Below are 27,136 nucleotides of genomic sequence, written 5' to 3'. Positions count from 1 at the left end.
AGGAGCCAGGTGCTTCTTCCTGGTCTCCCATGGGGTGCAGGGCCAAGTACCTGGGCCATCCTCCACTGCACTCCCTGGCCACAGCAGAGGGCTGGCCTGGAAGAGGGGCAACCGGGACAGAATCCGGTGCCCCGACCGGGACTAGAACCCGGTGTGCCGGCGCCGCAAGGCTGAGGATTAGCCTAGTGAGCCGCGGCACCGGCCTAAAAAAAAAAAAAAAACAACACACTCAGCCAGTTAAAGGCAGAAAGGAGACTATGGCCTAGGTTCGTGGGTGGCTCAAGACCTTTCTACCAGGGTTTCCACAGCTGGGGCCACAGTGCTTCCCCATGGCCGAGACAGCGTGCCTGTGTGATGTAAGAATGGAATTAGGGCCGGCGTTGTGGCGTGGCAGGTGAAGCCACCATCCGCGGTGCCAGCGTCACATGGAAGAGCTGCTCTGCTTCCATCCAGATCCCTGCGGGTGCACCTGCAGGTGTGGTGGAGAAAGGCCCAAGTCCCTGGGCCCCTGCACCTGAATGGGGGACCCAGAGGGGGCTCCTGGCTTCAGTCTGGCCCAGCTCTGGCCGTTGCGGCCATTTGGGGAGTGGCCCGGGAGATGGAAGAGCTCTCTGTCTCTCCCTCTCTCTCTGTGGCTCTGCCTTTCAAATAAATCTTTAAAAAGAAAAAAAAAATCCTGAATTATCATTTAGAAGCCAAAGCTAAAGGTAACATCTCCAATCCTAGCTTGTTTTGAAAACCACAGTTCTTCAGAAGTTAATGGAGGGGCCGGCACTGTGGTATAGTGGGTTAAGCCACTGCCTGTGATGCCGGCATCCCATATGGCTGCCGGTTCGAGACCTGGCTGCTCCACTTCCGATCCAGCTCTCTGCTGCGGCCTGGGAAAGCAGCAGAAGATGGCCCAAGTCCTTGGGCCCCTGCACCCAGGTGGGAGACCTGGAAGAAGCTCCTGGCTCCTGCCTTCAGATTGGCGCAGCTCCAGCTGTTGCAGCCAACTGGGGAGTGAACCAGCAGATGGAAGACCTCTCTCTCTGTCTCTACCTCTCTCTGTAACTCTTTCAAATAAATAAAATAAATATTTTTAAAAAATAAAGTTACCTTAAAAAAAAAGTTAATGGAAAACTCCCAGTGCCAGTGGACGCCCTTCAGGGGTCACACAGTGGAGATGGGAACATTAACAAAGCCGACCCCAGAAGCACGTCTCAAGGACAATTCACATTTATTTGCTGATGACTTTGACTAAATAAACTCCATACGTGGCAGAAATTAAAGAGTCTGTTAGGGAGCTGACATCATTTCTTGCCAACAGCTAAGGGTGGTCCAGGAAGAGTTCACTTGCTCTCCATCTTCAAGCAGTGGCCTTTGGTTCGGGGGCCAGAGTCGGCGGAGGGCAGCCCTGGTCCTTCCGGCCCTGAGGGGCCTCCCGGGAACTACTCCTTGTTCTCATACTTGTGCTTGATGTGTTTCCACAGCTTCTGCATTTTAAAGACAAGAGCCATGAGCTGGATGCCCCGCCTCTCACAGTTCCCAAGTACCCCCAGGACCCAGCCGGAGAGAGCCACATGCCATGTCCTGGTTATGGGGCGGGGGTCTGGCACAGCAGCCGAGATGCGGGTTACGACACCTGCATCCCATATCCGAGCACCTGGGGTCGTGCCCGGCTCTGCACCCAGTTCCAGCTTCCTGCTGATGTGTGCCCTGGGAGGCAATGGGCGATGACACAAGTGCTCGGGTCCCTGTTACCCATATGGGAGACCCAGAGGGAGTTCCTGGCCCCTGGCTTTGGCCTGACCCATTCCTGGCTGTTACAGATGTCTGGGGAGTGACCCAGCTTTCAAATAAAACACACACATACATAAAACAAAAAGAGTGCACGTGTGGCAGGCAAACTCAAGGCAATACTCAGCTTTAGCACAATTCCTAACATTTATAACAGCTTCACATCAAAAACACAAGGGAACAACGGGACAGGGCGCTCCTGACCAGGCTTTTCCTGGTACAGCCTTAATTAGTTCTTTTATTCTCTCTCTCTTTTTTTTACAGGCAGAGTTAGACAGTGAGAGAGAGAGAGACAGAGAGAGAGGTCTTCCTTTCTGTTGGTTCACCCCCCAAATGGCTGCTATCATCGGAGCTACACTGATCCGAAGCCAGCAGCCAGGTGCTTCTCCTGGTCTCCCATGGGGTGCAGGGCCCAAGCACTTGGGCCATCCTCCACTGCACTCCCAGGCCACAGCAGAGAGCTGGCCTGGAAGAGGGGCAACCGGGACAGAATCCGGCGCCCCGACCGGGACTAGAACCCGGTGTGCCGGCGCCGCAAGGCGGAGGATTAGCCTAGCCGCGGCGCCGGCCCTTAATTAGTTTTAAATTAAAAATTTCACTTTCATTTTATTTGAAACAGAAACCCAGACGGGGGTCTTCCATCTCCTGGTTCACTCACTACCCCCAACAGCCAGGGTGGGCCAGGAACTCAGCTCTCCCACATGGGTGGCGGGGACCCAACCACGGGGAGCCGTCATCCGCTGCCTTCCAGGGGGGTGCATCAGCAGGGAGGTGGGTGGGGAGCAGAGCAGCCGGGGTGCAAACAGGGCATCCAAGCGACTCAGGCGCTGAGCACGCCTGCCCGGTAACAGCCAGGAAGCGCACACGGCACCTAGCCCAGTGTCTGGTACACAGCAGATTTAAAAAGTACCGCTACTCCCTACCTCACGCTTCGTTCCCTGTTCACTACACGTAACGCATACTTTGGGGCTGGGGCATTCAACAGCAAGCCGCTCCCTGGAATCCGGTGTCTACGATGTCCCTTCCACAACGGCCGCCTGCTTATCTGCCCTGGGACCCTTGAGAGGCAGGAGCCAAGTTCCAGCCTGGACTCACCCCTGCCTTCCCGGCGGCGTGGCCCCAGTTAAGTCCTTGACTCTCATTAAGGGTTCAGTGTTGCAAACGGACCGGGGGGAAACCTATGAAACACCCACAACCCCTGCAAAGTGGGACCTGCTAACGCCGTTTAACGTGCTAGGATCCACGCGAGCCGTGAGGGCGGTCGGCCGACTCAAGACAGCAAACCCCCAGGTGTATCCCCTTCCTGGTGAAAGTAGACTGAGTCCCGCCCAACCTCCATTCCCAGCCCCCTCCCCAAGCCCAAGGTCAGGGACGGCTCGGGCCCTCACCCCCTGGTTGATGTGCTCGTAGATCGCGTCCGCGCCTTGATCGAAGGCGCGCTCGAAGAACAGGGCGCCCACGACGATGGTGAGAGCAAAGGTGGAAGTCCGACGGAACAGCAAGGAGTACAACCTCGAAGAGATCGTAGGGCCCGCCATGTTTCCTCAGTGCCGACCTTGCGCCACCGCGCCTGCGCCGAGGCCGACCTCTCGCTCCAAGGGTGCTCGGCGCGCAATACCTTACGGGACTTGTAGTTCCCGTGAATCGCAGTGCTCGTTTTTTCTAAACGAGGTAACATAACTTACCCATAAGAAAAAAAATACCACAAGGTCAATAGCACGACAGACAAAGTAATTTAATAAGAGTTATTACCCAATCTTTATTCTGGCTCATTTCTTACTATTTGAATACGTCGGACTACGACTCCCAGAAACCCTAGCGCTTCCTCCTCCCCCTCCCCGCGGGCTTCTCTCAATTTAGATTCCCGAAGCTTTCTGGGAAGCGCGGGCGGATACTCAAGGAAGGACTACGAATCCCAGCTAGCAGTGCGCGGCGCGAGGGCGCAGGAGGAGGAGTCCGGGGCCGCTCGGCCCCTCGGAGCCAGGTACCTTTGGCGGGACGTCGAGGGGCGAGTCTGAGTGTCCAACCCGCTCCAACCCCGTTCCCCCCCAGAAAGACTTGGCCTCACGCTTAGACGTGCGCGTGCCCCGCCGCGGGATGCAGCGTTTCCTGAGACGGGGCGTGGACAGAGGGGCTAGGGGATTTGGGGGTCCGATGTCTCAGCCGGGATTCCAGGCCTAGAGCTGGTTTCAGAGTGGGAAGAGAGCGTTCTGCCTGTGCTTCCTGGTGCTCTGAGCCCTGAACCTCTCGGCCTGGGGTCCTGGCCCGCCCCTCCCCTCCTGGGAATGGAGCCAGGGCTGTGGATGCCGGGGGCGTTCCGAGAGCTTCCTCGGTGGAGGGGGGACCAGCGGTGAACAATTTCCTGCTCTCTGGGTTGGGGGCGGGAACGACGAAGTAGTGCTTGGAAGAAGGGAGGACAGGTTGGTTGGGGAGGTGGCCGCTGTGAGGGTGACACGTGCGGGGACCTGAGTGAGGAGTGGGCAGACAGGAGAGTGTGGGCGCTTCCGTGGGGAGGGGGCTGCGGGCCTGGCGTGTTTCAAGGAGAGAAGTAGAGTGGATTAGGAAGAGGTGGGCTGAGGTCAGCTCAAGTCTGAACTCGTAGCCCTCATAAAAGTAGATATCTAAAAGATTTATTTATTTGAAAGGCAGAGAGGTCTTCCATCTGCTGGTTCACTCCCCAGATGGCCGCAATGGCCGGGGCTGTGCCGATCTGAAGCCAGGAGCCAGGAGCTTCTTCCTGGTCTCCAAAGTGAGTGCAGGGCCCAAGCACTTGGGCCATCTGCTACTGCTTTCCCAGGCCATAGCAGAGAGCTGGATTGGAAGTGGAGCAGACAGGACTCGAACCGGCGCCCGTATGGGATGCCGGCACTGCAGGCGTCAGCTTCACCCACTATGCCAACAGCGCTGGCCCCTATTATATATTTTTTTAAATTTTTTAATTGCACTAGGAAGCCCTGAAGGCTTTTAAGCAGCGAAGTGACAAGATCTAATTTACATTTTAATGTCATCCTGCTGGCTTCTCTTTGGAGAACAAAGGGATGGAAGAGGGGGAGTGGTTTGGATCAGTAGAGGGAGGAAGGGAATTTAGGTTAGGGTGTGGATTAGCGGAGTGATCAGGTTTGGGAGGTAGGAGAGACTGGCGAAGGATGTGTGGGGTAGACAATGACATTTAAGGTGGTTCTTTAAATTTATTTGAGAGACAGACACAGAGGTCTTCCATCCATCCACTGGTTTATCTATAAGTGTCTGCAACAGCCAGGCCAGGGCCAAGCTGGGGCCAGGAACCCAGAACCAGTCTACCATGTGGGTGGCAGGGAGCCAACTACTTGAGCCATCATCTGCCACCTCAACGTGAATGTTAGCAGGAAGCAGGAGCTGAAGCTTGGAAGCGGAGCCAGGACATGAATCCAGGCACTTCTGGGCCATCGGGATAGTGTGGCATTTGAAAAGGGGGTGGGGGCTGGCTTGGTGAGGGGGATGAGCCACTGCTTCCTCCCCCAACATCTCGCAGTAGAGTGCTGGCGCAAGTCCCCATTGCTCTGCTTCTGATCCAGCTTCCTGCCAACGTGACCAGGAAGGCAACAGAGGATGGCCCAAGTACTTAAGCCCCTGAACCCAGGGGGCAGTTCCTGACTCCTGGTTTTGGCCTGGTCCAGAGCTGGTTGTTACAGGCATGTGGGGAATGAACCAGCAGATAAGAGATTTCTCTCTGCCTTCTTTGTTTCTGTGCCTTTCAAACAAATAAATAAAATAAATCTTTTTAAAAAATAAATGAAAGACTGGATTCCAGGCCTGCCCCTGCCTCTGACTGTGTGGCCTTGATGAGGTCTAGATTCTCTGGACTCTAGGTGTGTGTGTGTATATATAATTTTATTTATTAGAGAACCAAAGAGAGAGAGAGAGATCTTCCATCCACTGGTTCACCTCGCAGCTGCCTGCAGCAGCCTAGCCTGGGCTGACCCCAGAGCTGGGAGCCACAGTCCGATGAGCCGCATTTTAATTCATCCAAAAAGAGCAACAGTGATGTCTACCTAGGGGAGCGGGAGGGACGTGTGAGCTGTTCTAATCCATGACTGCGATTATTTGCCAGGCGTCTTGGTGGCCTCTCGGGGCAGGCAGTTGTGAGGCCCCAGGGAGAGACCCTGGGTCTTGTAGGCACGCAGGTGATCTGGCCGACAGGAGGTTCAGAGGAGGGGCATCCTGTCCGGGATGAGTAGGGAAGACCACTGGGAGTCTTATTGTATTTTTTAGAAGTAATTCTCATTAATTTAAGAGCCTCATTTGCTTGAAGCCATCAATTTAGAGATCATTATTCTATACGTAAATCTAGGAAAATAAGAAAAAGGACCTTAACGTTGTGGATAGTTTTAATTAATATTTGAACAAAAATTCCTTTATCTAAATGAAGCTAAATTCCTTTAAACACACGGCTCTATTTACAGCTTGATTACATTCCCTTGAAAGTTTTAACTCCAATTATAAATTTAATATATTTGATTTTCTTTGTAAGTACTTCAGTTACATGGCCTAACAAGCATAATTTCCCCAGGATATCTAAACAGTTACTAGAAAATCCAATCAATTAAATGGATACACATACTGAATTCCAAAGTCTTGTGAAAAATTAAATGCCGTAGTCCTCCCTTTTCTGAGTTTTCACTATCCACAGTTTCAGTTATTGGTGATCGACTATGTTCCAGAAATATCGCATAGAAAATCCCAGAAGTAAGGCCGGCGCCGTGGCTCACTAGGCTAATCCTCTGTCTTGCGGCGCCAGCACCCCGGGTTCTAGTCCCGGTTGGGGCGCCGGATTCTGTCCCGGTTGCCCCTCTTCCAGGCCAGCTCTCTGCTGTGGCCAGGGAGTGCAGGAGGGTGAACCAACGGCAAAACGAAGACCTTTCTCTCTGTCTTTCTCTCTCACTGTCCACTCTGCCTGTCAAAAAAAAAAAAAAAAAAAAAATTAAAAAAAAAAAAAAAGAAAATCCCAGAAGTAAATCATTGATAAGTTGCAGGTTGTGCGCTGATCTAGTAGCGTGATGAAATCCCAGGCTGTGGTGCTGTGTCCTGCCTGGGACATGAGTGACCCATGTGTTCAGCGTTTCCACGCTGTGTACACTGCCTGCCCGTTAGTCACTCAGTGGCTGTCTTGCTTACCAAAGAGGGTGTTCAGAGTGCCAGTGCTGAAATCAGAATATGGGGTGCGCCCCTTCATAATTTTTGCAGCACCCCAGGTGAGCCCAATACATAGCCAGTGATTTCCACCACTAACCTCTCAACCTAAAAATCGGGAGTCTAAGGCTAATTACTGACATTGCAGCAGTCAGCTAACTATAGATTAAAGCTTCTGTATTTTAAATCAGAATCATAATGCCCGTCAGATAGTCAGCATACTAAATTCCTTTCAGTGCCAAGTGTACAAAACTCAGGAGCATCAGTACAGCGAGTTTGATTTATTCTCTCACCTCTGTTTTCAGTTCTGAACTTTTCCTGGAGTGTGACAAGACAATCAGTAAAAAAAAAAAAAAAAAAAACAAAAAAACACACACACACACACACACACAGTTGTATCCATACTAATGCATTATGCTTAGCCTCAAGTTGGAGTGACCATTTCGGTAAGCTAAGTTTATGTATAATCCGACTGATTTCTTTCTTACAAAAAGATTTTTTACTTATTTATTTGAAAGGCAGAGCTACAGAGAGAGGGAGAAGCAGAGGACAGAGCTTCCATCCACTAGCTCACTCCCCAGATGGCTGCAACAGCCAGGGCTGGGGCAGCCTGAAGCCACGAGCCAGGAACTCCGTCTGGGTTTCCTACTTGGGTGGAGGCCTTCCCACGCAGTTATCAGGAAGCTGGATTGGAAGCAGAGCAGCCGGGGACACTGTGTCATCCCAGGATGACTGTGCTCAGAGAGGCTGCCCCGGGCTCACAGGGAAATGTGTTCCTCCGAGCTCTCCTTTCTTAAGGGGGGTTTACTAGAGGGTTCGAGATTAATTGCTTGAAATGCAGATTTCTGGTGCCCCCTCCAGATCTACCAACTCAGGATTTCTGGAGACCTGCCCCAGGAGACTTCATTAAAAAAAAAACCTTTTTTAAATTTTTGTTTATTTATTTGAAAAGTAGAGCCAGAGAAAGAGAATTTCCATCCACTCTTTATTCCCCAAATGGCAGAGCTGGGCCAGGCTGAAACCAGGGGTCTGTAACTTAATCTGGGTCTCCCATGTGGTGGCAGGGATCCAAGCACTGGAACCTGCTGCCTTCCAGGGTGTGCATTAGCAGGAAGCTGGATTGGAAGCAGAGGCAGGACTTGAACCCACGCGCTCCCATATGGGGTGCTGCATTCCAGTCAGCAGGTTGGCCACTGTTGCACAACCCCCCTCGTTTCTGGTCAGGTTTCTCCTCGGGGGCCATGGGAGATGTCGAGCAGCGGTGACCTTAGGAGGGCTGCTCTGCTGCTGCCCAGGGCAGGGTGAGCTGAGGAGGCCTCGGCGGATCTGGGGGGTGAGCCTGGCTTGGCTGTAGTACAGGTCAGGTGCTTTGTGGAGCCTGCGGGGGGCGGGGGGAGAGGGATGGGGGGAGTCGGAGATGCTTCTGATTGGGATATCTGTTCAGACGTCTCCTCGGACTATTTTTACCTTTCCTATCTGCAAACTGTGGCCTCCTGGGACCTGGAACCAGCTGATGAGAAGCGGCCTCTCCAGCCTGGAGCCCAGGCTCAAGCTCAGCTGACCTTCACTGGGCCTTGAGGTTGGGCTGGGGCTGGTTGTAAGCAGGCTGTTCAGCCAGGGCCGGGGGAAAGGCCCGCTCTCCGCTTTGCCCACCGCCCCTCGCTGGTCACTCAGAACCAGGCCCCCTGGACCATCCACGGAGGAAAGGGGATAGGATTTGGCTCTGCCTGACACACTTTCCACTTTAAAATTTTTATTTACTTAAGAGACAGATCCTACCTGCTGGTTCGCTACTCAAATGCCTGCAATGGCTGAGGCCACACAAGGGTACCTGCCCCCCTAGACTAGCTTTGCGCTAGATTTGGAATCAGGACTTCTCTTTTAAAAATATTGAAAGGAAGAGTTATACAAAGAGGGAGAGACAGAAATCTCCCACCCACTGGTTTACTTCCCAAATGGCTGCAACGGCCGGTGCTAGGCCAGGCTGAAGCCAGGAGCCTGGACCTCCATTTGGATCTCCCAGGTAGGTGGAAGATGGCCCAGATCCACCTTCCACTGCTTTCCCAGGCACATTAACACTTCTGATCCAGCTCAGAGTGGAGCTCCTGGATTTGAACCAGTGCACATGTAGGGTGCCGACGTCACAGGTGGCAGCCTAACCCGCTGTGCTACGTGCCATCCCAGACTTCTGCAGATCTGACCCCATCCCAGACCTGCTGAGTTAGAAATTGCCATGGGTGGAGATAAGATGCTGTGTCTCACCCCGAGAAGGGAGGGGAGCAGACGTAGGAACAAGGCTCGAATGAGAAAGCTGTGTGGGCGCTGCAAAGCACTGGGCCTCTGAGGGGTGTCCCTGATGCACGGGCCCCAGTCGGGAAAGGCATCTGCATTTCTCTGGACCCCCGCTGTATCTGTGTCCTGGCTGTCTGTGGGCCACCCTCCCAGGGCATCGACTCCAGATGGCAGGCATATGCGGTGCTGGGACCTTGCCATGCTCCTAGTGGGCATGCAGTAAAGCCATCCTCTGGCTGTGGTTGATTGTTTACCTGGAGTCTGGTGGCACTGTAATTAGAAGAAATGACAGGTGAGCTTGAGGGCAGCGGGTGGTGCGCGCGAGTCCGGGATAATTACAGTGTGCATCCCAGCCCCAGCCAAGGCCGAGCTCTCGGGCTTATTTTAGCCTCATGCCAAAGCCAGCTCCGTATCCACGGTGCACATGATGAAAGAAACCAAGAATATTGATGAGGTACAGTTGTCTGCCTGCTGCAGCCACCCCCCCCCCCCATCAGGACCGTGGGATAGGGAGAAAATGGGCTCTGGAGTCAGGCAGACCCCAAGGGGATGCCAGCCCTGGGGTGCCCTGTTTGTGGGGCCTTGGGCTCCAAGAGATGGTGTGGGGGGGTCCTCGGCCCCGCGGGCCCACGGGCAGCTCTCAGGGCGATGAGATGCTATTGTGAGGATTGTTATTAACACAATGATTCTTAAGGTTGGTGTCTCTCCTTGCCATGGCTAGGAGCGAATGAGTATTCCAAGCCCGTTTTCTCATTTGCAAAGTGATCCCTTGGATAGCTACGCAGTGTCTCCATGAGGGTTACGTAAGGGAATGAGAGCTAAGTGCCTGTAACATGCAGGAGTCAAACCTGAAGCCAATCCCCGCACTCCACCCTGCCCGCAGTCTCGTCTCTTCCCCTCTCCCATCCCCCAGTGTCGCGTCTATTTGGTCACCTTTTCTTTGAGCCCAGAGGACTGAAGTCAGGTACCGTGAGACAGCCAGGTGAGGCTTAAGTCAGTGGATGGGGTTCAGCAGGGAGTCCCAAAGCTGACCGGGCCAGGCTCTGCTGAAGACACAGGTCCTGTGGGAGGCGCGGTGGTGGCAGTGAGAGGCCTGCCTTTAGGGCTTCTGCATCATTCCCTGTGTCTGTCCTTGTCCTGTACCCAGACTGGGGAGAGGAGGGCCCGGGAGGCCTGGGTGGCCTGGCTTCTGCAGGATACGTGCTGCTTCATTCCACAGGCAGCTATGGGGCACTGGAGTGGACCAGGACCTGTTCAGACAGAGCCCTCTGCCCTTGCGGGACCTGCATCTCAGTGGGGGCAGGCCGGCCCGTAGGACAGGAAGTCAGCACGCGGGAGAGACCGAGGAGGTTGTGAGGGAAAGTGCAAGCACCCACAACCTTGACTTGTGCTGCGCTTGCTTTGTTTTTCGGTTGTTTTGTTTCTAATTCAAGAGACACAGCTCCCATCTGCTGGCTCCTCCCCAGATGCCTGCAATAGCCAGGCCTGAGCAGGGCCAGAGCCAGAAAGCTGTGAACTCAATCCAGGTCTCCCATGTGGGCGGCAAGGACCCGACTACTCGAGCCATCACCTGCTGCCCCTTAGGGGCTGCGTTGGCAGGAAGCTAGAACTGGGAGCTGGAGTTGGCAGTCGAACCCAGGCACTAGGCTGAGTGCTTGCCCCTCGTTGCAGGTGTTTTTTTTTGAGAGGAGCAGGGGTGGTGCTGTGGCGTAGCGGGTAAAGCCACCGCCTGCAGTGCCGGCATCTCACATGGGTGCCGGTTCGAGTTGCAGTTGTCCCTCTTCCGATCCAGCTCTGTGCTATGGCCTGGGAAATCAGTAGAAGATAGCCCAGGTCCTTGGGCCCCTGCACCTGTGTGGGAGACCTGGCAGACGCTCCTGGCTCCTGGCTTCAGATTGGCTCAGCTCCCACTTTGGCGGCCATCTGGGGAGTGAACCAGCAGATGGAAGACCTCTCTCTCTGCCACTGCCTCTCTGTAGCTCTGCCTTTCAAATAAATAAATATTTAAAACAGCACCAACCCCTCGTTGCAATTCTAAATTGGGTGATTTCAGGGTGTTGTAATTCACTGACAGGAGGAGGGAGGGAGCTATGTGGATAGTAGAAATAACAGTAAAATTTCCCATTCTTTGAGTGCTAACTATATGTTAGGCACCTTAATATGCTATAGTCAATGCTCCTTATCCATGGGTTCCATATCCGCAGATTGAACCAAGCATGGATAGAAAACACACACACAGGGCCGGTGCTGCGGCTCAATAGGCTGCGGCGCCAGCACACCGGGTTCTAGCGCCTGTTAGGGCGCCGGATTCTGTCCCGGTTGCTCCTCTTCCAGGCCAGCTCTCTGCTGTGGCCCGGGAAAGCAATGGAGGATGGCCCAAGTCCTTGGGCCCTGCACCCACATGGGAGACCAGGAGAAGCACCTGGCTCCTGGCTTCGGATCAGCGCGGTGCGCCGGCCGCAGCGGCCATTGCGGGGCTGAACTAACAGAGAGGAAGACCTTTCTCTTTGTCTCTCTCACTGTCCACTCTGCCTGTTTAAAAAAAAAAAAAAAACACAAGTTATATTTGTTCTGAACATGCACAGACTTTTTTCTTGTTCTTATTTCCTAAATAATATAATACAGCAATCATTTACATTGTATCAGATATTATAAGTTATCTAGAGATGATGTAAAGTGTGTGGGAGGATGTGTGTGTGTGTTGTAGGCAAATGCTGTGCCATCTGGAATACCCTCGAGGTGGGTGTCCACGGGGGGTCCTAGCACCCCCTCTCCCTGGATGCATGGGGAAGACTGCCTAGGCAGCCGTAGGAGCCTTGTTTGCTGGCTAAGGACAGACTCAGGGAGATGGAATGGTTTCCAGAGGTCACCCAGCTTCTAAGTGGCACAGCGGAATTCATGTCCAGACCTGTGGGATCTCAGAGGGGTGGCCTGCTAGGCTTGCCCGCCACCCCTTGGCCACGAGGAGCCAGCCCTGTCACCTGGCGGAGCCCTGGGGAGCCGGCAGATGCTCTTGCAGCTGTGGACCTGGCTCCTGGGAGTGGGTGGGTGGCACCGCCTGTGGTCCTCGCGGAGCGGAGGGGGGACCAGATGGTTCCGTGTTCCAGACAGGGCCCCGCTTGCATGCTGCCGAGCGCGCCACCGTCAGAGGATGAGGATGAATCACAGCCGAGAGGGCCCCTGAGTCAGCACCCCATGCTGGAGTCTGGGCACCGGCTAGAGATGCTCCAGCTGTCCCCTCCCTCCCCTGTCCCTGACCCCCAGCCCGGGGCTGCCAAGTGCAGTGGTGCGGGTTGTGCCTTGAGCAAGGACGCCTGGGCTGAGGGCTGAGTAGGAGCTGAAACCTAGCCAGCGTTCTGCTTGCCAGCTCGTTGTGTGTGGCGGGGTGCTGTGTCTCTCCAGAGGAGTCTGCAGGGCCCTTTCTGTGTCGTGCACAAAGGCCCAGCGCCGCGGCAGGCGGGTCAGGAGCCTGGGCTGTGCAGGAGGTGCTCCGTGAGCATGCATGCCCCGTGCCGCCCGCCTTCTCCCTGGCCTGAGCCCTGAGCGTGGGTCTGCGACGGTGGGTGAGAGGCACCATGGCAAGTGCCTTCTCACTTACAGAGGCCTTTGACAATCATCTGGTCCTACTGCTTCACACGTGGGGGACCTGAGGCCACAGCCTCCCCTGGCAGCACTGGGACCGAGATCAGGGTCTGTCAACCCACCTAGGATGGTCACGCCCTTCCCACCTGCCATGTTAGGGGTGGGCAGGAGGGCGTGGGCGGGGAGCTGAGGTTGAGCAGGCGAGGATGTGGATGAAGCCGTCACTGGTTTCCCCACACACAGGTCACATGGTCTGACCTCCTGTGGGTTGGTGTTTGACGGTGACCATGGGCTTTCCCGATAGAGCTGAGCCCCAGGCACCCTGGGACCTGCTCTGCCCATCCTACGTGTGTGACCTGGGGCACACCTCTGAGCCCCAGCTTCCTCATTTGTACGTGGGATCATAGGATGTACCTCTTTGGGTTCACAAAGGCCGGCATGGTCCCAGGGGTGTCACGAGTGACTGTTAAACTGTATCAGCAGACTTTGGTTAAGGGATTAGGAGTGGGAGATCCACAGCCCTGCCGCTGAGATTGGAAGCCCAGCTTGGCTGCTTCCTGTAGCCACATGACCTTGACCATGGCATTTCAGTTGAGTCCCAGTGACCTCACCTGAAAAAGTGCCATGGGCTCCATCCCCAGGCTGTCTTGAGGCAATGTGGGCAGACATGAGGCTTCACGGTCAAGACGCCTGCGTCCCGCGATGGGGTGCCCATGTGACTCCAGCTGTCAGCCCGGACCCTGCGAGACAATGCGGATAGCTCCAGAGATTGGGTTCCTGCCTCCTGTGTGGGAGGCCTGGACTGGGTTCCCAGCTCCTGGCTCAGGCCCCAGCCCAGTCCCAGTTGTCATTTAAGGAGTTGAGGAGTGAACCATTGGGTGGGAGTGCTGTTCTCTCTCTCTCTCTTTGCCTCTCAATAATAATTTTTTTAAATTTATTTGACAAAGTTAGACAGTGAGAGAGAAAGAAACAGAGAGAAAGGTCTTCCTTCCATTGGTTCACCCCCCAAATGGCCGCTACGGCCGGAGCTACGCTGATTTGAAGCCAGGAGCCAGGTGCTTCCTCCTGGTCTCCCATGCGGGCACAAGGCCCAAACACTTGGGCCATCCTCCACTACCTTCCCGGGCCACAGCAGAGAGCTGGAATGGAAGAGGAGCAACCGGGACTAGAACCTTGTGCTCCTATGGGATGCTGGCACCGCAGGCAGAGGATTAACCAAGTAAGCCACAGCGCTGGCCCAAAAAAAAATAAATTTTTAATGAGACGATGTGTGTAAAGCTTCCAGCCCAGTGCTAGCACGTGGTAGACGCTCTGATAATAGGTCCCGTTTCTTGAACACGTGCCCAGTGCTGGACATCGTCAGTGTCATTTTTACCATTTGCATATGCAGACTTCCCTGCAGTACTCTCCTCATCAGAGGCCCAGAGAGGGGAGGTGCTTCTCGGGGCCTGTGTGAGTTGGTCCAGCCACGGCTGCCTCACAGCCCCCGTTCTGTGTCGCTCTCCCCAAGGGACCCCCCACCTCTGCCCCTCCCCTTCTCATCCCTCTCCAGAGCCCGCAGCTCCCCGGAGCTTCGGGCTCCGTGAATGGCTTGGTTAAGCACTCGGCTGTTAAACGTTCGTCTCTTACAATTTCAATCCAATCCCTATAAGTTTATTGGCAAGACAGGGTGTATTAGATCTGCCAAATTTAATATATCAAGTCTGCGTGTCTGGGACACAGTTTCTCAGCAGTCACAGGAGCAGAGAGGTTTTATACGTTTTCATTTCGAATGACTGGCTGTTCCTGATCCCGTTACAGCCCCGACTTAACGGCAGCTGTCCCCGTCTGCCGCAGGAGTGACTTTCTCCATAAACCCTTGACTGCCCGGGCTGCTTGTTTGTCTCTGCATCTCTCCCCGGTTTTTTCCTCCCGAGATGCACCCCTGCCTTGTGACCTTGGGGGGCTCACTGCCCTCCCTCCCCTGGGCCCCAGGAGCCTGCCGTCTGAAGGGAAGGATCAGAGCACGGGACGAGGGGCAGGTCTGGGCTCAGCCTCTGCAGATCCCACGTGGTGGCCCCAAGTACTCTGGTTCTTCCCGTGGTCTGGGGGCCCTAAACAGGAAGACCTGAGGGCTGGCCGTGAGAGTCATTGCCACCCACCTTGCACTGCAGAGTCCCTGGCTCAGGGTTGGTGGCTTGGTCACCATGGCTAAGGGGTCTTAAATGTTCTCGTTTCCCCCTGAGACTGGCTGAGGACCTGCTGCCCGAGAGTGTAGAAGCCTCCTAGGGAAGATGTTGGCGATGGCTTTCAGAGGCCTCCGACGTCTCTAAGCCCTGAGCTGCTGTGGGAGACAGACACCCAGCAAAATGACACCCAGCAGTGGTCCTGGGTTTGTGTTCAGTCACCAGCTGTGTGCCCTTTGGCAAATCACGTCCCTTGGCTCAACCTGTTGTCCCAAAAGGAAAATAGGAAATAATTCATTTATTGTACAAATACTTGACTGCCTACTGTATACCAAACACTGTTTTTGTTATTGATCTAGTTTTTTGTTGTTTTGTTTTTTTAAATACTTATTTATTTCAAAGGTAGAGCAACAGAGAGAGAGATTGAGCTTCCATTTAGTGGTTCACTCCCCAAATGGCTGCAACAGCAAGGGTGGGGCCAGGCCAAAGCCTGGATCCTGGAACTCCATCCTGGTCTCCCACATTGGGTGGCAGGGGCCCAAGCACTTGGGCCATGTCCACTGCCTTTCCAGGTGCATTAGCAGGGAGCTGGGTTAGAAGTGGAGCGTCCAGGACTTGAACCGGCTCTCTGATGTGAGATGCAGGCATCACAGGCAGCAGCTTAACCCGCTGCGCCACAGCGGCGGCCCTGGGTTCTGCAGTAGAAATCAAGTTTTCACGGTAGATTACCGAGATGGTAGCATCAGAGCAGAGATCGAAGGAGTCAAGTGAGCAAGTGTGGCAGGTATCTGTGGGGAACACCAGGCCGAGGGAACAGCAGGTGCAAATGCAGGGAGGTGGCTGTGCGCCTGGCACAGGCGAGGAGCAGAGAGGAAGCTGGTGTGGCTGGCACAGGGAGAACATGGGTCGCGCAGGTCAGAGGTGTGGCCTGGACCGGGGAGTCCACCAGAGGACCGGAAGTGGTGCTTCTCCAACCTAGCTGCCTATTAGAATTCCCCGTGAGCCTTAAAACACACCAGTGTCAACCTCCACCCCCTCCACCATTCTGCTTCAGCTGGGTGGGGGCTGGGCACCAGGCGTTTCTCTGGAATAAGGCATCCCGGGCCCTGTGGCCTGCCGGGAAAGTTCATCCTGGAGGCGGGGGGGGGGGGGAAGGGCGGGAGCCTTGGTGGAGGCTGGCCCCCTGTGGGCGCCGCTGGCTTGGCGCATGACCTTCTCCGTGCGGTCTGACCCAGTGCTTTGCGGCTCCCAGGCAGCCATGGGGAAGCGATACTTCTGCGACTACTGCGACCGCTCCTTCCAGGACAACCTCCACAATCGAAAGAAGCACCTGAACGGGCTGCAGCACCTCAAGGCCAAGAAGCTGTGGTACGACATGTTCCGAGGTGGGTGCGTGCCAGCCCCGACTCTGCCCCGTCCTCAGACGGAGGACATCTGGCTCTCCCAGCCTGGGCCTGGGCTCTGTAGGGATCAAAAGAGGAGGAGGCCTGGCTGCTGCCGCGGGGGCACACGGGCCCCTGGAGGGGCTGGCGGCCTTGACCGAAGCCCACCTGGGAGGACCAGACGGGAAGGAGGCCTCACCAAGTGCGCGATGTTTGAGGGCTTGCACGGAATCCGGCCGCCCTGAGCAAGGCAGCAGGTGTTCCTGGGGAGAATGGTAGGGGCTCACAGCAGGGAGTGGATCCCTTCAGGTCTGTGGAGGCCACAGCGTGGAGCGTGCATTGTCAAGAGCAGTGGCTGGCACAGCCAGGCCCACCTTTGACATTGGCAGGTGACTGGCTGTTGAATGACTGGCTGGAGGGAGGGAGGGAAAGAAAGGAAGAGGGAGGGCCCTTCTGGGAAAGGCTTCTGGGAGCAGGTGTGGCCGGGTGAATGAGCTGAGGTCAGCAGCACCCAGCGTGGGGCCTGTGGAGGGACAGTGTGTTGCTGCACGGCCTGCTGTCACTAGGCAGTAAGGGGCCAGAGTGTGGCCCAGCAGGAGGAGCCTTGCAGGGACAAGGGTAGTGGGGCCACAGGGACCTGGAGCCCCTGGAATGAGCCGGGTGGGCCAATGCATCTCAGGCTGGAGAGCAGGATTCCAGGACAGGGCCCAGGGCCCAGGAGGAGGGCACTGAGTCCCCCAGCCAAGAAGAGAGAAGGGGAGGCCGAGAGTCCCCCGGTCTGAGACTCAGAATTCGCGAGAAGGGAGTGGGCCTGTGTTGAGGACAAGTGCGGGCCCCAGAACCGGCGGCCCGAGCATCAGCCCTGAGACGTCTGTCTAACCCTGCTGTGTGTGAAACAGCCGTCCCAACAGCGCCTCCTCCTGGGGATGTGACAAAGGCTCAGCCATCTCCTTGCTGTTTGCCAGCGAAGGGGTTGCTCAATAGGAATAATGTCCGTGGGTGCCCAGAGGGATTGGCCGCAGGCCCTTTGTCCCGCGTCTCAGCGCTCATTCATTCAGCCAGTGCTAGGCGAGCGTGTCCTCGGCCTCCAGACAAGCTCTGAGATTCCAAGGTGAAGACAGCAGGGCCTCCTTCCTAAGCGACTTGGTGCGGGTGTCACGGTGGACTCTGATGGAGCCCCTCCTACCCAGGGCTCCGTGCTCTGCTGGCCTCCCCCTCCCAGCCCTGACCCCAGCACTCCCAGCTTGCGTACTGTGCCCTGTGTGAGCCTGGCCTCCCTGCCCCAAGACAGGGCCCCATGTCAGAGCCCAGCTCCAGCAGAGTTCTGGGGACGCCCTTCCCGACCCCAGGGGCCAGGTCAGGCCCTCCGCCGCGGGCACCGTGTTTACCCAGTTTATATCCACGTAGGGTGGTGTGGCTGCTGGACTGGAAGGCAGGGCCCGCTCGGACTTGTTCTCCACTTCAATCCTCGTCCTGGCGTGGTGCCTGGCACACAGGGCGTGCTCTGTGAATGTTTGGTAGCTAAACGTCTAAATGAGTGAGCAAACAAACGCGGGGCAGCAGGGGCAGCTGTTAATTTAGGGAGATGAAGCGAGAAGGGCCAACAGGGTGAGATCACAGGGAGCCTTAAATAGCAGGTGCAGGTGCGCAGGCTCCTTTGGGCAGGGCCTGGGCTTCTCAATCCTGGGTGCCCTTCAGAGCTTTGAGTGATTCTGACACTGTCTCCCTCCAACAGAGTACAGCTGGAAGGGGCCCAGAGAGGCCTGCGTGTCCATGTCCTTGAACAGCTGCCCGGCAATTCTCAAGTGTGGCAGGGGTGAAGACCCCCCCACCCCAGCCAGATGCTGGGCAGCCCAGCCAGGGCCCCTTGTATAGGACTCAGGCCCAGCCCCCTGCCCACCTCAGCCGTCCTAGCCTCAGGGCCCTGGCAACACCTCTGTGCCCTCCCAGCCCATGGTGCCCTTTACAGCAAGACTGGACCCTGCGACTGGGCACCAGGATTCCTGTGTTTTTTAAAGATTTATTTATTTGAAAGGAAAGTTGCTGAGAGAGAGAGAGAGAGATCTTCCATCCTTTGATTCACTCTCCAAATGGCTGCAACAATGGGGACTGGACCAGGCCAAAGCCAGAAGCCAGGAGCTTCATCCTGGTTTCCTGTGAGTGTGTAGGGGCGCAAGCACTCGGGCCATCTTCTGCTGCTTTCCCAGGCACATTAGCAGGGAGCTAGTCGGAAGTGGAGCCAGATCTATGGTGCTGAAATCTTTTTTAAAAACTCCCCAGGTTGGGACAGACATTATGGTGCAGGGGGTTAAACCTCTGTCTGTGATGCTGGCATCCCGTATGGGCGCCAGTTTGAGCCTGGCTGGAGTGCCAGGCTCCAGGCTGCAGGGTTTGGGCTGGCCCAACCCCAGCATTGTGGCCATCTGGGAAGTGCACCAGTGGATGGACGATCTCTGTCTCTCCCTCTCCCTTTGGCAAGTGCTGGGTGGGGCAGGAAGGGTTGGAGGCACCTGAGACCGGAATCCCTCTGTCCAGCCTCCCCACCTGTGGTTGTGCCCAGCTATACTCCCCCATAGGCAGGGAGCTCTTTGGTCTAAGCCTGTATCCCTCTGAAGTCCATGCCCCCGCGTGTTCCACCTCCCACTTCCCTCAGGCAAGCTGATCAAACCCCACCCCTCCCTCCTCTCACAGATGCAGCCGCCATCTTGCTGGACGAGCAGAACAAGCGGCCCTGCAGGAAGTTCCTGCTCACAGGTAAGGCACTTGGCTCAGCTCAGGTCCCCTCGGGGACCAGCAGTGCCCCGTGGGGCCTGCGTGGACCTCTGCAGAGTGACTGACCTAGCCCTGGCCACCATCCCCAGCCCACCCTGCAGCCTGAGCTTCGGCTCACTGGTCACTTGGGCCTTCCCTCAGGTCATGCCTTGACACTTTCAGGCCTGGTCCTTAGCTATTCCAACCTAGGAAGTGGTTTTATTGGCTCACCTAGAACCAGCAAGCACTGGAGGTTGCAGGTGAAGCCAAGGGACGCTGCTGGCTGTACTGCCTGGCTGACCAAATGGGCCTGACAGCCCGACCTCCTGCAGGGCCTCCTAGAGAGGCAGGGCTGAAGATCTGGGGGAGTTCAGGTTCCAAAACGAGGACGCTAGATTTTTATTTGCTCGATACGCGGCTAACAGAGATCCACGTGGGGCAGGCATTTGGCCTGGCTGTGAGGTTGAGACACCCACATCGCACGTCAGAGTCCCAGGTTCCTTTCCCAGCCCTGGCTCCTGACTCCAGCTTCCTGCCGGCGCAGGCCCTGGGAGGCAGCACCTGATGGTTCAAGTGCTTGGGTCCCTGTCATCCAGGTAGAATTTCAAGGTCCCAGCTTTGGCCTGGCCCAGCCCCGGCTGTTGTAGGTATTTGGGGGTAAACCAGATGATGGATGATTTCTGTCTCTGCCTCTCTGCCATTTAAATACATAAAAATGAATAAATAAATAAACTGTTGAAGGAAACATAAGGTAAAGCCAGGAGAATGAATAACCAGTCTCCTCCGTGCTTGCCCTCAAGGTCTTGTGTACCCCTTTGGGTTTGACTCTGAGCTTCCTGGCAGCCAAGACAAACAGGAAAACCATGAAGAGTCACGAGGTTTGTAAGGGAGCTTAGCACTGGGAGCGGTCTTACTGATGAGTCAGGGAAGGCTGGGTGGGCGGAGACACTGCCGCCCCCACCACAGACATCAGCTCTGCAGGTCAGGGGCTTCCTCACAGACCTGACCTTGACGTAGATACGCCGCAGCTAGGCTGCGCTCACCAGGACCCCGCATCTCCCTCCATCCCAAGAAATGCTTTGGTCTCCTGGGTTGAGACTGGGGAGCTGCCTGGCCTTTGGCTCCTCCTCTGCCCCTCTGCACGGCTGCCACTGCTCCGGCACTTCCTGAGGAGCGGCCCACTGCTCACACAGGCCGTGCGCCGGCGCACCAGGTGGAGGCTCAGCAGGTGCTGTGGCCCGGACTGGAGGAGGGAATGAAAGCCCTTCAGGAACGCACCTGTGCTTTATTGAGGGGGGAAGGGTTGGTCCTGAAGGCCATGCCTTTGGAGCCCACTCGAGACAGGCCTCAGTTATCTGACCTCCAGCACGGACAGCCGCCAGCAAGGCTGGTGAGCAGGGCGTGATGGGGTGGGCAGCCTGCTGGCCGCTGAGCAGGGCAGGGCCAGAGAAAGTCCAACTTTTTAAAAAGCATTTATTTCTAAGAGAGAGAGAAAGAGAGAGAGAGAGAGATTCCATCCTCTGGCTCACTCCCCAAATGCCTGCAACAGCCAGGACTGGACCAGGTCAAAACCAGGAGCCTGGAACTCCATCCGGGTCTCCCACATGGGTGGCAGAGGCCCAAGCACTTGGGCCATCATCTGTGCTTCCCAGGTGCACTAGGAGAGGGGTGTTTTTCCGTTTGTTCAGGAAAGGGTTTGCTACTCCTTAGGTTCTAAAGCCCAACCTTAAAACTCTGGGACCCGTCATCACGGTGCCCCCCAGCCCTGCACGCTGAGTAGCTCTGTCTTCCTCCGCAGGCCAGTGTGACTTCGGCTCCAACTGCAGATTTTCCCACATGTCGGAGCGAGACCTGCAGGAGCTGAGCATCCGGGTGGAGGGTGAGTCTTGCGGTACCCTGGCATGGCGGGAGTGGGGGACTGGGGAGGTGAGGAATTTGAGACGGGGGGTGGGGGTGGGGGTGGGCTGTCACGTCCCCACCTCTTCCTCATTAGTAGTCGCCATGTGGGGCCAGCCAGGGGGAGCCCTGAGCCCTTGGTTTGGGTGGGTATTGGCTTGCTCTACACACGGGCAGAGAAGGAAGCAGGCTGGGTGCCCTGGAAGTGGGCACACTGGCCTGGCTGTGGTTTGCGGGCGCCTGCCTTCCCACTCTCCCTCTCTTCCTCCCCACCTCAATCAGGCGACTCTCTGAGTCCCTGCAAGGCTCTGGAGACACAAGGACGAAGAAGGCCCTGCCTGTCCTCACAGCCTGGGGCTTTCAGGGAAGAGCAAGTGCAGCTTCCATGGTACCTGGCCCATGTGCCTCTGGGAAATTCACTTCTCACTCCCCAAAGAACAAGGAACCAGGAAGCTTCCTCTTAGAAACTTGACTGACCTCCTGCCGCCCCTCATTGGACAGGTGCTGCTGAGGCCAGCACCCAGGCAAAGGGGCCTCGTGTGAGCGCCCCCAGCGAGTTAGGGGTGGACCGCGGTCTCCCAGAGTGCCACAGCTCCCCCCTCTTGTCAGGTGGCCTTGGCAGCCAATGAGGGCCTGGGGAAGCGAGGCCTTGGCCCTTGTCCCCAGTGTGCCTCCCTCCCTACTGCGCAGTTGGACCCCAGGAGTTCTGTGCCCTGCCTTGGGGAGCTGATGGTGCTGTGGCTGCTGCCCTGGCACCAACGCAGGGTTTCCAGGAGCTTTCCCAGGGCGAGGTGAGGCCCCATGGGGCCGGCCAGCGAGTCCTGGCAGCAGCGGCGTCTCTCTCTTCGCTGGCTGAGGACTCTCGGGGAACAGTTGGCCCATGGTGGTGGGAACGGCTCAAGCCAGAGGACCGAGAGCCAGAGGCAGCATCTGGGGGAGACGGGAAGAAGTCAGAGCAGGTTGGGAGCAGAGATTGTGCCGGGCGGCAGCTGTGGCAGCCTCACCCTGCCAGCGTCCTGTGACATGCCCGCTTGGGAAGAGGAAGCGAGGGGACCCTGGGCAGCGCTAGCCCCGCACCAGGCCCCGAGCGAGCATGGGCCCACGGGTACGGCTGTTTTCCTCTGGCCCAAGCCTCCAGCCCAGACACCCAGAATTGCTGAGCCCGTCAGATGTGCACACTCTGCTGGCATGAACTCTGCTCGTTGCTTGGTTTTGAGTGAGCGTTCATAGGACGTCGTATGAAAATGGCAGCCAGGTACACGGAGGCTCATCACCCTGCCAGGAGCCAGGCCCAGGCCCATCCCTGCTCTAGAGTCCACACTACCTCCCTGAACCTACTCGCCCCCCAACCCCAACCCCACCACGCCACGTCAGGTTCCTTGCTCCCATGGTTGTCCTCCGGCTCCCCAAAGCTGAGGAGACAGCCCTAAGCATTGTCTGCATTTGAAGGCAGGCGGAGTGAGGCCCGGAGCGCTGGGCTGTGATGCACAGAGAGCCTGGGGAGCTGGGGGCTTGGTGGGGACAAGCTGGTGGCCCTGCCAGAGGTGGCTGCAAGGTCTCGGCTGCTGGCCCTGCTGCTTCAGGGGAGGACGGGGTTCAGCAGCAGGAGTGTACCCCTCCCCACCTTTGTCTCTCTGTCCCCTGCAGAGGAGAGGCGGGCCAGGGAGTGGCCTCTGGACCCGCCTGAGCTCCCAGAGGGCCATCTGGAGGACTGGCTGGAGAAGAGAGCCAAGCAGCTGAGCTCCGCTCCGAGCAGCAGGTACAGACCCTGGGCCCCTTCATCCACAGCCCCAGGAGGGAGACCCTGGCCACCTGCCTTCCCAGAGCTCAGGAGTCTCCGTCATCTGCTCCCAGTACTGGGGGTAGACACAGCCCCTCCCCCTGAGGGTGAGGCCACGTTGGAGGCCCGTGCGTTCCCAGGCCCTGACCAGCTGTGGTCACAGGCCTGCTCACAGGCCCCACCCCTTCCTGTAGAGGCTCAGCCCCTCACTGGAGTCTGTGCTGGCTGAAGGTGTGAGGCCAAGTGGATCTGACTCCGTGTCACCAAGTCCACTGCTGGAGGGAGGGGCTTGAGTGATGGCTACCATGCCCCCAGTGTGCCAGTCACGATGGACCTGCCCCCACTGTCCCCTCTAGGACCCTGCTGGAAGGGAAACTGAGGCCACAGGAGGGGTGCAACTTGCCGAGGGCACACAGGCAGGGGGAGTCAGAACCAGGACCACACAGGGGTGTGTTAAGGTCATTGTCCCCCATGCCTCCCCAAGGAAGGGCTCTGGGGTGGGCCCAGCACTCAGGATGCTCAGACATGGATGGGGAGCTCTCAGAACTTGTGAGGGTCGGCACCCTTGGGCAGGTGCAGCCCACACCAGGGTCAGCACACCATGGCGCAGGCTCAGGCTGGGGTGGCTGCAGGCCACATAGGTCATAGCCTGAGCCAAAGCAGGGCTCTGGCTCTGCCACCAAGTGTTGAAGGAGACGGGGGCAGGAAAGGGGCTCAAGGACGTGGTCTCAGCTGCCCGGGCTACCTCCTGGCCCATCTCAGAACGGGCAGCTGCCTCTGTGCCATGGCCTAACGGGAGAGGGGCCTGGCCTCGGCTGGGGGGTAAGGCTTTCCCTCGGGGCTCTGCCGGTCAGTGAAGGCCAAGTTCCTTGCTTTCTGTGAGTGCTGGGTGAAAAGAGGTGAAGATCCTTTCAAATTACGTTGTCTTGTCATTTACCTTTGCTTTACGTCTGTGCCTGCTTTTTGTTCCCCGCCCCCTTAACTACCTGTGGTCCGGACAACGACCCACATGTTCGAGTGATGTCCCTTCCTCGTGGTCCATTGAAGGAGATGTGGCTTTGGGCACGTGGGTGCCTGCTTGAGACCATCCAGGGATCCCGTCCCTGCTCTCCTGAGCCCCGTCCGTGCAGCCTTTCCCCTGCACCCTCCTTGGACCCCCCCCCCCCCCGCATGGGTCCCCTTGGGCCTCTGCCCTCACAGTAGCACTCCCCTCCCTGCTCTGGCTCCACGTGCTTCTCCACTGGAGTGAGTGACAGCCCCGGGTACCGCTCGGGGCTGTGCGGAGGGCTCGGGGCACCCTGTGCATGTGCCCCAGCACTGATGCAGTGTGCTGTGAATATGAGACCCCAAGCACTAGGGGATCAGGTGGGGAGACTGAGGCAGAACGAGTGGCCCCAAGTCACAGGTCGAGGTGGCGACCACCCGATTTGGCACCTGTGGTGTGCTTCCTGCCCTTGGCCTGAGCTTGCAGGAGGTCGGCGCCCCCGTTTTGCCACTGAGCTCATCTGGGCCACGCACGGGCTGCCTTGGCCGTCACTTGGAGGGGAGCGAGGCCCCTGCTCCGTGTCAGGATCCTGGGCCGCCTCTCACCACATTCAGGAGTGGCCAAGGGGCCCACCAGCCACGGACTGGAAGTAGCAGGGGCTTTGTGGAGTGGAGCCCGCAATGGGACCCCATGCAAGGCTCTGAGGGCCTCCCCTGCCCCCGCCCCCAGGCTGCTCTCCCTCTGGGCACCCAATGTGGGCCTTCCGGGGACCTGCTCTTGGCAGTCACTTCTCTGCGCCCACCGCCTGTCCACCTGCCTCCTGAGGGCTTGGAGCCAAAGCGAATGCCTCTCAGGCCACGCAGGCCCATCTGGTCTTGAGAAAAAGGGGCTGTTGCAAGGGGACGTGGCCATTTATTCTTGACCTTGCCATGGCTGCCCAGGTCGCAGGGCCTCCGGGAGCCTCCTGCTGCCTTCCCCGCCCGCAGGCAGCACTTTCTTACCTCTCACCTCCGACCTCTGTGTCCCTCGCGGTGGACCCTGGGCTGTTGTAAGTGTGGGGGTGTGGAGCTCCTGTTTCCCCAGCCTGGCGGTGCAGGCTCATCCCCCACCCCGCCGCGCCCCACCGGGCAGACTGACCCTGAGGGATCTGCCAGGAGCAGGCGGCGGGAGGGAGAGGCGGCCTCAGACACGCAGCCTAATCCCCTGGGCGGCCGGTGCTTGTCCCTGCGTCCTGTTGGCTCTTCAGATTGTCACTTTATCCCTCTTAATCTCCCCCTGGCGCCCCCCCTGGCCCAGGGCCACTGTTCCAGTCCAGGCACCACCTAAGTCTCTATTTCCTCTGGATGAGGACCACGGCTAGGATAGTGCCAGGGAGGACGCCTGTCCCTGTGTACCAGGCAGACAGCCCACGCCACAGGCAGAGCCCGCCACGCGCGGACCTGTGCACCTGTTCGCCCTGTGCGGGGGCCAGAGAGCTGGGCTGTGGGGCTGTGGAGGGCCCTGGAAAGGTGCCCGGGTCCGTGAGCAAACCCCAGGGATGAGGGAATGCCTGCATCCTGTCGGAGGGCCTCAGGGTGGGCAGGGACACTGGGCTGAGCCTTGGACTCAGTAGCTAGGTCCCCACTGCCCACGAATCTGCCCGTTCTTTTGCTGGATGAAGGGCCCGAGGCTCAGAGAAAGGGGCTCACCCGGATCACAGCCTCCCTGGGGGAGCGCAGGCTTGGCGGGCGGCCGGGGCGCTCCCTCCCGGCAACCGCACAGCCTCCCCTACTCCCACCCTTCTCTGCGGGAGAAGGAGTTTATGAAGCCTCCCCAGAGCCATCAATCACGCCAAGGGCTGCTCTCCGCGCCCTCCAGCCGGCAGCAATCCATCTGGCCAGGGATGTCCCCGTCCTCACACGCAGCGGGAGCCCCAGGGGCAGCCTCGGGCGCCCTGAAGTCCTCGATTCTCTACAGGGGTTCAGGCCCAGCTAGGGGAGGCTGGGTGGGTGCGGCGAGGTAAAGTTCAGGGCTCAGAGCGCGCCCAGGGCTGCCAGGGCCTCACCTGCCCCGAAGGCTGGGTTGGGGGGGCCAGGCGGGATGCAGCTGGGGGCTGCTGGAGCAGGGGGACCTGAAGCGGGGGCAAGTGTCTGCAGCCCCTGGCTAGGCTGCACCCCAGCCCTTGCGTCACTTGGACTCAATGACCCACTCCTCGCAGCACGGTGGTCTCATGTGTGCATGGGGTTCACGTGAGGATTCCTGAGACCTCTCGAGGCCATGGTGTGTGGCCCGGGGCAGTGCTGGTCTGCAGGAGCTCCCGGCACTGCTGTGGGTCACTCAGCACCCGCTGCGGGGGGCCAGAGAGACCCTAGCCCTACCCACTCTCTACCCTCTGTCTCCCATGGGGGAGGGGGACAGATGAGCCCCCTGGGGGAGTTGAGAGTTCATAGCCTGGGAGACACCACACTCTGGAGAGGAGCGGGGCCGAGTGTGGAGCAGGTTAGGAGGCGAGGGGGAGGCTGCCTCTGTCCCACCAGGCCTGGGTCAGCTCCCACAGGGAGCCCAGGGTTGGGCTTTAAATGGGCCCTGAGCTCTGGGGGCAGGGACTCGGGCACTGAGGAGAGCAGCATGAGAAATGAGGCTGTTTAGCAAAAATTTTAGATAATATTTTTTTCTGATATCAAAGGCTTGCGTGCTTGTAAAACTTTTGAAAAGTATAAAGTAAAAAAAAAAAATCACTCATCATTGCACCACTCAGATAGAACCACTGCTAACATTTCGCCATGACTTCCAGGTTTTTTTTTTTTTTTCTTTATGCCTTTATATATGTTATATATCTTTAAACAAAAATAGTATCATGCTATATACATTATTTTATAAGCTGCTTTTTTCCCTACTCACATGGCATGTCTGTTCGTCAGTGCGTACACGCCTGCCTCGGTTTGCTGCAGGCTGGTAACATTGCTGTGCGCGTGTATGTGTGTCGGTGCCCACAGCGGGACACCAGGGCTACTTCCGTCCCCTCAAGGCCGCCTCCACCCCCACCATGGCCTGGGGCTCAGTCCTGGGGGAGGGGCTGCTGCCTCAAAGGCTCTGTGTCCAGGAGGGTCAGGCAGGCCGCGCCAGGCCGCCCCGCAGTAACACTCTCCTCTCCTCCTCTCTCTAGGGCTGAACCCATCAGAGCCACCGTCTTCCAGTACCCCATGGGCTGGCCTCCGGTCCAGGAACTGCCCCCCTCCCTGCGGGCACCCCCACCCGGCGGGTGGCCCCTGCAGCCCAGAGTGCAGTGGGGCTAGCCCCTTCCCCTGCCTGCGCCCCCCACTCCCTGCTGGCTGTCATCCGTCAGAATAAAGACATGGGTCAGGACTGGAGAGGC

General features: G+C 57.5%; 2 protein-coding genes across 6 annotated transcripts; one reads left to right on the top strand and one right to left on the bottom strand.

The window, feature by feature from the left end:
• Window positions 1–1,202: 1,202 nt before the first annotated feature.
• UQCR10 (ubiquinol-cytochrome c reductase, complex III subunit X) lies at window positions 1,203–3,575 on the bottom strand. The gene is made up of 2 exons (XM_002721165.5): window positions 3,168–3,575; window positions 1,203–1,475 (listed from the first exon to the last, which is right to left on the bottom strand). Exons 1-2 carry the CDS (start codon window positions 3,315–3,317, stop codon window positions 1,431–1,433), a joined length of 195 nt encoding a protein of 64 aa, XP_002721211.1. The 5' UTR covers window positions 3,318–3,575; the 3' UTR covers window positions 1,203–1,430.
• A 38-nt stretch (window positions 3,576–3,613) lies between these two features.
• Window positions 3,614–27,126, top strand: ZMAT5 (zinc finger matrin-type 5). Of its 5 annotated transcripts, XM_008274688.4 has the most exons (7): window positions 3,648–3,763; window positions 7,254–7,394; window positions 16,240–16,372; window positions 19,061–19,123; window positions 20,919–20,999; window positions 22,664–22,775; window positions 26,927–27,126. In XM_008274688.4, the coding sequence occupies exons 3-7, from the start codon at window positions 16,246–16,248 to the stop codon at window positions 27,054–27,056; spliced, it is 513 nt and encodes a 170-aa protein (XP_008272910.1). In that variant the 5' UTR covers window positions 3,648–3,763; window positions 7,254–7,394; window positions 16,240–16,245; the 3' UTR covers window positions 27,057–27,126. The 5 variants fall into 5 exon arrangements, with proteins under 5 accessions (XP_002721210.1, XP_017206178.1, XP_069921887.1 ...); XM_002721164.5 differs by lacking the exon at window positions 7,254–7,394 and having other exon boundaries at window positions 3,614–3,763; XM_070065786.1 differs by lacking the exon at window positions 19,061–19,123 and having other exon boundaries at window positions 3,641–3,763.
• Window positions 27,127–27,136: the final 10 nt, after the last annotated feature.

Source organism: Oryctolagus cuniculus, chromosome 21 (assembly GCF_964237555.1).
Source record: "Oryctolagus cuniculus chromosome 21, mOryCun1.1, whole genome shotgun sequence".
Taxonomy (NCBI): domain Eukaryota; kingdom Metazoa; phylum Chordata; class Mammalia; order Lagomorpha; family Leporidae; genus Oryctolagus; species Oryctolagus cuniculus.
The sequence above is the reverse complement of the archived record's forward strand: the minus strand, read 5'-3'. Positions and strand labels throughout refer to the sequence as shown.

What these genes read in the sequence shown, in the direction of transcription:
- UQCR10 (XM_002721165.5), bottom strand. Translation starts at nt 3,317, where the DNA reads ATGGCGGGCCCTACGATCTCTTCGAGGTTGTACTCCTTGCTGTTCCGT. An exon ending in ACGAGCACATCAACCAGGGG is followed by an intron (nt 1,476 to 3,167) that starts GTGAGGGCCCGA and finishes TTTAAAATGCAG; the next exon opens with AAGCTGTGGAAACACATCAA.
- ZMAT5 (XM_002721164.5), top strand. Translation starts at nt 16,246, where the DNA reads ATGGGGAAGCGATACTTCTGCGACTACTGCGACCGCTCCTTCCAGGAC. An exon ending in CAGGAAGTTCCTGCTCACAG is followed by an intron (nt 19,124 to 20,918) that starts GTAAGGCACTTG and finishes CTTCCTCCGCAG; the next exon opens with GCCAGTGTGACTTCGGCTCC. An exon ending in GCTGAGCATCCGGGTGGAGG is followed by an intron (nt 21,000 to 22,663) that starts GTGAGTCTTGCG and finishes TGTCCCCTGCAG; the next exon opens with AGGAGAGGCGGGCCAGGGAG.